We start from the raw sequence: 10,092 nt of genomic DNA, 5'->3' as shown, positions 1-10,092 counted from the left end.
GGGGGGGCGCCCCGCCCCGACCTCCTTCCCGCGGGGACACCCGAGGGCTGCGCGCCTGGGGCGAAACACCGAGGTGGAGAAGAATGCCTCAGCGCGTGGCTGTTTTCCCGTCTCTCCGCCAGGTGGGTGAAATCAAGGCGCACGCGGCCGAGTGGAAGGCCAACGTGACGGCGGAGTTCCGGGAGACGCGGCGGCGGCTGAGCGTGGAGATCCACGACAAGCTGCAGCGGGCGGCCACCCTCCGCAGCATGGAGCGCCGGCGCCTGGGCCTGGACCAGAGGGCACACTCGCTCGACATGCTCTCCCCCGAGAAGCGCTCCGTCTTCGCCGCGCTGGACGCGGGCCGCTTCAAGGCCTCGTCCCAGGACAGCATCAACAACCGGCCCAACAACCTGCGCCTGCAGGGGTCCGAGCAGCTCAACAAACACGGGCAGGGAGCCTCTGAGGACAACATAATCAACAAGTTCGGGTCCGCCTCCAGGCTCACCAAGAGGAAGAACAAGGACATCAGAAAGACCTTGCCCGAGGATGTTCAGAAGATCTACAGGACCTTCCGGAATTACTCCCTGGATGAGGAGAAGAGAGAGGAGGCGGAAAAGGTGTGTAACCCGGACCACTCGAGCACGGCCGTGTTGACTGACTGCATCCAGCCGCAGGCCGAGATGGAGAATGGCGTGGCCCCCACGGACACCAAAGACCAGGAGCGCCAGAACAACGCGTTACTTGAAGGCAGAAACTAAACGGTAAGGACATTGGACTTGACCCAGCGTTGTGGGTTTTGTTTGTTTGTTTGTTTTTTAATTCACCCTGAGACACGTGCCTTAAACAAGACTTCTCGTTAGTCCGAAATTACATAGCATCGAAGAATATATTTCACTGTGCCATAAACGACTGAGAAAGCTTGCTCTGCCCAAAGGAATCAAAGAACAAGGACTTCACTTTCCATCTCGACCGCAGGACACCCAGGGAGCCTTCGCAGGCATAGGAGGTCACGGCCGCAGAGGTCAAGGGCACGTCCAGGCGATGCTGTGCCCCAGTGAAGCGCCGCCCCGCTCTGGCGGCTAGAAAAGGGCAGCTATTCCTTAGACCAGCCGTCTGAAAGGAACAGGTGTGTCTTTTAAATGGAGTCATTTCCTGAACCTACCCTTAGCGATATGTGCGCCCACAGAAGGGGACTGGATTGGGGGGTGAAATGGTACTTGTAACTTGGGTTAGAGTGGACATTTTAGAATGTTGCTCTGAGCTCCAGTTTTGATACAAACCGTTCAGTGCATACCTAGCCTTTCTAAGCTCCAAATGAATGTCCTTGGGACCCGAGAGCACCTGGAATTTGTTGGAAGCAGATCAGAGCGCACATATTAAAAGGTGCAATTGCTTTCCTCATTACAAAAGAAAAAAAAATCACAAACATATCACACTGTGGATATTACCTTAACCAATGGCAGAAGCCAACTGAATTTTGTCTTTCTCACAGGGGCAGGTAGTCCCAAAGAACTTGCAAGCGTTGGTGAAAACTCAGCCTCAGCCGCTGCATGGTTACAGGCAAAAATCATGCATTTTCCTCAGTGGGTGCAACGGTTAAAATAAACTGGCTTTTGAAATGTTCATGTTCACTTTTCCAGTGGAACTTCTGTTACAATTTGTTTTGATAAGAGGGGGAAAAATACCAAAACTATTGCCTTGCACGATGCTGGTGGCTTGCTGTTCTGTCTAGCTGATCCTAAATTTTTATAGGCATCCTGCATGTCTGAGACACACCAAGGAGGACCATGGCATCATTCCATCTCAGGGCTTCTTGTCCCTTTGGGTGTCTTAGGGTAGACATAGTGACCCGAGGCCCAATCTTGCTATCTGCAAACAAAAGGAAAATTAATCCCTCAACCAACCCTTGTACAAGGAGATTGAATTGTTTTCATTGCTTGCAGCTTAAGTGCCATTATTGCCATTTAAAAAAAATAATCCTTAAAAGCAGTATTTGAAAGATTTCACTTTCCTGTGTGGGTGTTCCTTTATTCCGAAAGCATCACTTATTTTCCTTTGCTCCTTTCTCTCCTCACACCTGCTAGTCACTAAAATTGGAACACCACTGGGATTGATTGTTTCTAGGCAAACAGTAACCAGCAAGTGGTGATAATTATGGTTGTTCCATGAGGTTAGAACATCCAGTGAAGGAAAGGGGGGAGTGGCTAGTCATAGGTTTGGAGAGGAAGATTCTAAGTGAATTTTTATCAGAAAGGGAAAAACATGTACTAGGCCAACCATCCTGTGGGTGCCTCAGCCTTTTTCAGAGTTGGCTGGCCATTATACTGGTTCAAACTTAGTTATTTGTGCCACACACTTAAGCATTTGGACCTGGCAACGCTGGGAAGTTGCTGGTTATGGACCTCCCAGGCTCGGTGCCACTGTTTGCAGATGTCACATAACTAATACACAGAGGAGATTTATCACAAGATCACAGGACTAGCAGAGACTTCCAGAAACCATCTAATGCTTTCTGGGCTTTCAGGGAAAATTATACCCACCACATCCTTGACTACTGGAACCATGGCAGACCTCTTCCTGCCCATTTCCCCCAAATGCACAGCTCTCCCTTGTCTAGAGCACATGTAGCCCTCCGGCCCCCGCCCCCCGCCCCCCAATTTTAGGCTCTACTCAAAGTTTTGGCATTGCTTTTGGAAAGGAGCCAAATGAGAATCAAGTTTGATGAGACCCCTCCTGTCCGAGGTCGGTTTCGGTTAACGCCTCCCCGGGGCTGTGGCTCACTGGTGACATCCTGTGTCCACATAGTAATAAATAGACACTTGGAAAACAATGTATATGCGGGTGTGGGTGTTGGTTCTTCCTATGGGAATCATTCCAGCCTGACATAAAATGTGTTTTAAGAAATTGGTAGATAACTGGGACTTTTCTTATTCTCTCAAGTTAAAAGCTTCCTGATTAAACTGTCCAAGGATCTCATTCATTTGGGTTTCCACCCTCTGTTACTTGGTACCTTCTCTATAATAGTGGGTTAAAATTCTAGACCCTATAGGCAGATCTGGCCAAGCGGCTTCCCTGTCTTGCATCCAGTGGCTTCCATGGGCCAGGCTCTAGATGAGGCACTTTATGGGCGTGGGCTCGCTGAAACCTCCCAGCAATACTCTCCGGGAAGTGTTTGGAAACCCATTATACAGTTGAAGACACAGAGGCTCAGGGAAGCTAAGTGAGTAACTTACCTAAGATCACACAGCAAGAAGGTGGTGGAGCTGGTATTCAAAGTCTATCTGACCAAAGTCTGCTTTTGACTTTGCTACAGCGTCCGTGTCATGCACCCTTGTGAGTGCGAGTGTGCGTGTGTGTGTGTGTGTGTGTGTGTGTGTGTGTGAATGTGTGTCTTTCTAGTTTCAAGGACACAGCATACAGAGGTGGGGAGAAGATCCTTACTGCCAAGACGGTATGAGGTCTGTGTAAACGTGGCCTAACGAGTTGCCCTTGCAGACGCTGATTGGACATTATTTTGGTTTTAGTTTTGGGAATGCTCTAGGTGGCATCCTTTCTGTATTGTTAAAAATGCCCTTTGAAAGCACGCTTTTGCACTTTACTTGCTTATCCTGCAGGAACTCGGCCTACAGCTGGAATAAAACAATTCAAAGCTCTAAGCTGCACACTTTACCAAACAGAACAGGCGTTGGTGTGTGTGTAGATGCTCGTCCAGTCGAGTCAGATCACAGTAATATGGAGGGATCGAAAATAGCCCTTGCCTGGGAGTTCCGCAAGTACAGATGGGGCCGAGGCCCTGATGAATAAAGTCGAAGAGCCCACCCTTTGTGGAGATTGATCCATTAGCTCTGTGGACAGAGTGTTTGACAAGCTATAACGTACTCTCCAGAGGAGAAGCTGAGACTTCACTTCGTGTGTACAGGCTAAGATTTGGGGGGAGGCCAGTTGTTTTGGAGTTGCTTGAAAGTTACCTTTTTAAGATGGGACCAAGTAACACGTAGAATTTGCGTGGATAAGGCAAAGCTGCTACAAATTCTACATACGCATCGGCACAGCCCCGTCCTTCCAACCTGCATTCCCCACCCCACCGTCAACCTGGAGAAAGCGTTTTGATTTTGCACATGGATAGAGCACAGGGGCAGTAACTTCAGTGCGCAGTGTCCGTTGTTTCTCCTGGTAATTGGGTATTGAATTTCTCCTCCACATGGATGTGGTGAGAACCAAGGGACAATTTGGAGAGACTTCAGCTCAACGCTCAGTCCTAATCCAATAGTGACTCTAGGACTTTATCACTTTTGGGGAAGGGCCTTACGTGTGTGTAGGTACGGGTGTCCCTGACCTACAGCTAAGGTGACTGGGACTGTTTGTCTGTGCTCCCCAGTCCCAGACTGTGATCTTGGGCCCCTCAGGCCCCTTGCCTATATCTCTGTTACCTCATCAGCGCATCAAGGGAGTGGAACACAGCTAAGCGTTAAGGTCCCTTTTAGTTCTGCAGTTCTCTGACCAAACACTCCCTGGTCCATGAGTTAATTACATTTATTAAGAACATTACTACCTGGGTTTGTAAACACTGACTAACGGGCCCCACTCATTTTAGGCGAAGATGAGAGCTTAGTCTCTTGCCCTCTGGGATTTGTTTCCTTGGTGATTGATGGAGACCAGATGTGTTTGGGAGCCTGGTATCCACATGAGGTCTGTGCCCTGTGTAGACTCACTCTGTCACCTTACAGCACACTGTCACCTAGGGGACTCATGCCATGTGGGCATTTTTTGCATGGTGTTAAGACTAAAGAATTTTAAGCTGTTATTATTTGCAGTCAATTGTAGTAAAGTTTACCTTTGATTACTTTATGAATTCATATACTATAGACAGACATTTCTTACTCAGACGCCTACACACACACACAGAGGAAATGGCTGCTTTGTGTTCTGTGAGGAGTGTTCCATGTTGAAAGTCCTAGTTGTACTAGATGTTAGCAAACCACCCTTGCCTCCCTCTGAGATGGTACTTCTTGGCTGAGTCGATTGTCCATGCTGCTCATATATTTGTATGCTTAGTTTTGGGGGTTAGTGAGAATGTGGCCAGAATTTGGGTAGGGCAGATTTTTACTCACTGTATTGGGTAAGAATGTAGACCATTCCAATGTGTACTATGGTTTCTGAACCATAGGAAAGGCATAGGAAAACAAACAAACATGCAGAGGCTCTCTAAAAAAAAAAAAAGATTAAAAAAAAGCCAATACTGCATTTCATGTCTCTGCTTCCTGCATCCCACTAATGTTTTAAGGGGGGAGGGTGATATACTTTCTCACAGTTATGATGCAACTGTGTGCAGACAGTGGCTGCGTGAGCAGAGGGAACTCTTGGTGGTAGAGTGTAAGAGCTAGTAATGGCCTTAGAAAATACAGATGGCAACTCTGTGAAACACAGGTGACTTTAATTTGGCTTTGTGGGTGCTGTGAATTCTGCATATGGAAACACTGGAATAGCATGCTGATTCCAGGGCTGTAAATAAAGTCCCAGCCTCTGTCCTTGCATGAGGAACCAGCTGCTTTGTACTTACTTCACCACCCCACCCACAGGCCATGGAAACCTCAGTCCTCCCAGGGCGGTCCCCAAGTCATGTGACATCAGTGCCGTGGCAATGAGGAGAAATGAGGTGTCTCTGATTTTACCAAACGTGATCGTTTTCACAGGTGCCTAAGAGATTTGGAATCTTTCTGTTCTCAGTTCTTAAGTGAAAAATCTCAAATAGTTCCCTGTGCATTACAAAAAACCAAAAAACTCCTTGAGAGCATTCCCACTCCATCTATACAGTGGTCTTGCGCTGTCCAGGGCAACTGGGAAGCCTCCACTCTGCCATCAGGGCTTGAAGTGAGAACGTGCAGGGGTGCCTAGAAGTGATATGCAAACCCACCCACATGCCAGCCTCTGGTCTCTTACCTATCCCAGAGTCATAGGCAGGGGACCCCGTGACAACGATGAACCCACGTGTGGAGGTGTTTTACCTATTTTTCTCTCTGTAGGATTTCATGGTGCTTTAAAAAAAAAAAAAAGGCATTTTACAGAAAATAATGCAGGGTGGGGGGAGGAGGGAATTTCGTAATGTTCTTAGGAAAAGTACAAAAGCAACTTTGCTTGTAACATTTCAATAAGCTGTGCTGCTATTGTCTTTATTTGATGATGTAATTTTTTTTTCAATGATGGAGAAAACTGCAACAAAGACCTTCTGGAAGATCCAATCCAATGTCTCTCCTGTTTTCCTTTCTTTTGTGGGCCAAACATGGTTCATAGTGGCTGGGTTGGGAGCTATACTCAGGACCGCAGGTCGTCTGGGGACAGGCTGCTTGCCTGGCTGGCATTCATCGGGGCAGAGCTGATGGAAACTCGCTGTCTTGCGGGCAGGGGAGCCCACAGCAACCCAAGAAGAGGAATCTTAACCCAGTATGGTTACTGCGCATTTACTTTCACCTCCCTATTTTTATCTGGTCCTGATTGCATGTTGCTGGGGGTTGGACAGCATGTCACATTTTCTAGGTGAAACACTGAATTTGGACATTGTGCCAAGTCTGCCAGTATAAAATGGACAGCTCCTTGGGTGCCAACACTTCAAGCTGTATTTGATTTTGCCCTTGCTATGCGTCCACCAAGCATGGGCTTGTCATGATGGGTAGAGATAAAATGCGCACCATTTGTGAGCACCTATTACCTACCAGGTACTCTGCTAGGCAGTTTACAAACATGCCATTTGGTCTTCCAAACGAAACAAGTTGGGTTCCATCATTTTGTAGATGCAGACTTTGAGGCTCAGAGAGAATAAGACACTCCGAACCCAAGTGAGTCAGCTCCAAACCTGAGTTTCTTTCACCAGATCACACAGGTGTGAGGGACATGTGCTTTGAGCACTTTTCCAGTAAAGGTGATGTGGCTCTTTCTGACTTGTCTGCAATGTCTCTCCCATCCTGTTTGTGAGAGAGACGTGCCATGAGGTCAAAGGTGAGTTCCCAGCTGCAGGACTAAGCAAGGCCAAGTGGCTGCCACAGTAGCCAAAGCCAAGAACTGCGCCCAGGCTAACCCAGTGCGACAACTGGTCATGGGTGGGCGGGGACGGATCCGTTTCATATTTTTATTGTTTTCATGGGCTTCATTTTCATGGGCCTGGGGCATGGTGCGTGGTGCGTAGTAGGAATTCAAAATGATCTTTCCAAAATACAAATTGGTCTGTGGCTCTCCTTGGCCCTCAGGATAAAACCCCAAAGTTCTGGTCTATCCCAGGCCCTGCGTGTATTTCTGCCTCTTCGCACACCAGTCTCTGCCACCACAATCTTGGATTACTTGCAAGCTCCCCAATGGTCCATGCTTTCTTCTTCTGTTGCCAGGTCTTCGCACGTACTGTCCCTTTTGGAAGTCCTCCTCATTTATGTGCCACCTTCCCCGTCCCACCACCACCTGACTCCTTCAAGTCTTTCAGTACCGAGGTGAAGAGGTACCTATGGGGAATCTTCCCTCACTCGTCCCCTTCCCCTCAGAGTGAGTTAGCTGCCTTCAACACAGTGGGCTCCGCTCAACTCGAGCATCTGCTATACTGGATTTAACAGCTGGTTTCCTTGTCTGTCTGGTGCAGATGATAAGCTCCTCAGGACAGGAACTCAGCCTCTCATTTTCATTCCCAGCACTGAGCACTACCTGATAAAATAGAGACACTCGAATTATTGGTGGAATAATTTTAGTACCCTTCATGATAGCACATTTGCATCCTTCAAGGCAGATTTAATTTTTTCATGAATTGGAAATCATTTGGAGCCAAGACTGGTGGAATAAGTGATTTATCCAATTCTTGAGTATCATCTTGGTCAAAATCAAGTTTGCCGGGCTTCCCTGGTGGCGCAGTGGTTGAGAGTCCGCCTGCCGATGCAGGGGACACGAGTTCGTGCCCCAGTCCGGGAAGATCCCACATGCCGCGGAGCGGCTGGGCCCGTGAGCCATGGCCGCTGAGCCTGCGTGTCCGGAGCCTGTGCTCCGCAACGGGAGAGGCCACAACAGTGAGAGGCCTGCGTACCGCAAACAAAACAAAACAAACAACAACAACAACAAATCAAGTTTGCCTACAAAGTAATGAATTTGATTTGTATTTGGGGTTTACAAAGAACTCCAAAATTTTAATCACAGTGATATTAAAATAACTAGACTCTTTTTTTCTTTTTTTTTTTTAAATTTGCTGTACGTGGGCCTCTCACTGTTGTGGCCTCTCCCGTTGCGGAGCACAGGCTCCGGACGTGCAGGCTCAGCGGCCATGGCTCATGGGCCCAGCCGCTCCGCGGCATGTGGGGTCTTCCCGGACCGGAGCACGAACCCGCGTCCCCTGCATCGGCAGGCGGACTCTCAACAACTGCGCCTGCTTTGATGGATAGCTCTCATATAGATGTACAGATGATGGAATATTTATTTTAAAACCAATCTTATTATTAGAGATACAGTTTGAATGTCTATGACCTTAGGAAATATGAAATTATGTTTTGTGGGGATGTCAAATATATGACAAATGTGCCACCACTCCTTACACCTATGCCCAAGGCAGATATTTTCATCAATTGTAGAATACCTTCCCTATTAATCCACGTGCATTCTCAGAATCCATTTTAAGACCTTACTCAAGGTTAGCAGTTCTCAAAGTATTGTCCAGTGACCTTCTCACATCCCTGAGATTCTCTCATGGTATCCATGAGGCCAGAACTATTTTCAGAATAATACTAAGGCATCATTCACCCATACTGTCTCATGAGGGTACAGCATTTAGGATTGAGTAGCATTAGTCACTCTGAGAACAGGGGCAGGATAACTAGATACCTTTGTTGAAGATTAAGAATTTTCCAAAATGATAGTAAATGGACTTGCATTTCTTAGAGAACCCCAAAGTACCTAGATATGATATTTTTATTGGAAAGGGCTCTCTGCTTGGCTTCATAGGAATGGATCATAGCAACAGCCATAAAACAGTATTCCTCTGGCCCTGCCCTGCTGCCTGGTGGGGCTCCAGCGCCTCAAATTCCTCTCCAGTTAGCCCTGAGAATCCCAGAGAGGTCTCATGGTTGCTCTATTTCTTGGCCACTGTGATGTGGGGATCAGTTTTCTGGAAAACTCCTTGCGCCTCCAGGACTGGACTACATGGCCTTCCAGTGATCCCCTGGTATCAACTGTCACCCCATTTGTGTCATTGTCTATCTTCCCCACATCGAGAGCCCCTAGAGGGAGACCTCTTTCCCTCTTTGTTTTCATGGGCCCGTTACAGTGCCAGGAACGTGGTAGGAGATCAAAAGATATTCGTTGGATAAACAGCAAATCCAAAACCATGGTGTTGCATAAGGGCCTCTGAGGAGAATAGGAGCAGAGGAGCGGAGCCCAAATCTGGGGTGAGCTGGAGGGGAGGTTGGAAGGATGCAGTGTGTGAGGGGAGCCCAGGGCAGGGGGTAGTGGTCCAGGTAAATGGAAAGTATCTGGGAAGACATCTAGAGACAGAATACTGACCCCCCAATGGCAACTTTTACCTCGTCACTTCTATGAATTTACATCAACCTCAGGAATAAGAGTGGTGCACACACACCCTGAACACAAAACTATCAGTCTTAAAATGCCAGTGCACACACGGCTGTGTGAATTTGAGATGGCACACAAGCCAACACTCATTTGCCTTTCTGTATTGGCTTTATGTATGACTTGTTCTAGGAAATAAATTTAAAAATACATTACAAGAATCTAAAACTCAAAAAAAATTTTTTGAAATGTCTCGCATAACCCATTTGAAAGAGTTAACGTTTAGTAAATGAATTTTAAACGTCATTTAAGGATTCATCACTTGGAATCATTCAGGATAAATACAGATTTTTTTTTCCTCACTTGGAATGTGATAACTTTAAAATGTTTTCCAGTATCTGTTATCTACAGACTGCCTATATGAATGACTCAAAATTGAATCATTTACAGACACCTGAAGCAAAGAGCAAGTGCAAGGCCTCAGTAAGACAGAAATTGATTTGGAAATGAAGAACCTTGGAGAACTCCAACATTCTGGAATCAACAGCATAAGTTGCAAATGTATGAAATAGAAATACACAT

At 47.1% G+C, this 10,092-nt stretch overlaps 1 protein-coding gene across 1 annotated transcript in view; it reads left to right on the top strand.

Annotated features, from left to right (window-relative positions):
* The window catches only part of KCNK10 (potassium two pore domain channel subfamily K member 10), a 140,925-nt gene extending 139,534 nt beyond the window's left edge, over positions 1 to 1,391 (top strand). Inside the window, exon 7 of the mRNA XM_007462728.1 lies at positions 123 to 1,391. Coding sequence (XP_007462790.1) covers positions 123 to 740 — 618 coding nt within the window. The 3' untranslated portion in view covers positions 741 to 1,391. The remainder of the gene's footprint in view (positions 1 to 122) is intronic.
* Positions 1,392 to 10,092: the final 8,701 nt, after the last annotated feature.

This window comes from Lipotes vexillifer, unplaced genomic scaffold (assembly GCF_000442215.2).
Source record: "Lipotes vexillifer unplaced genomic scaffold, Lipotes_vexillifer_v1.1 scaffold883, whole genome shotgun sequence".
NCBI lineage: Eukaryota > Metazoa > Chordata > Mammalia > Artiodactyla > Lipotidae > Lipotes > Lipotes vexillifer.
The sequence above is the reverse complement of the archived record's forward strand: the minus strand, read 5'-3'. Positions and strand labels throughout refer to the sequence as shown.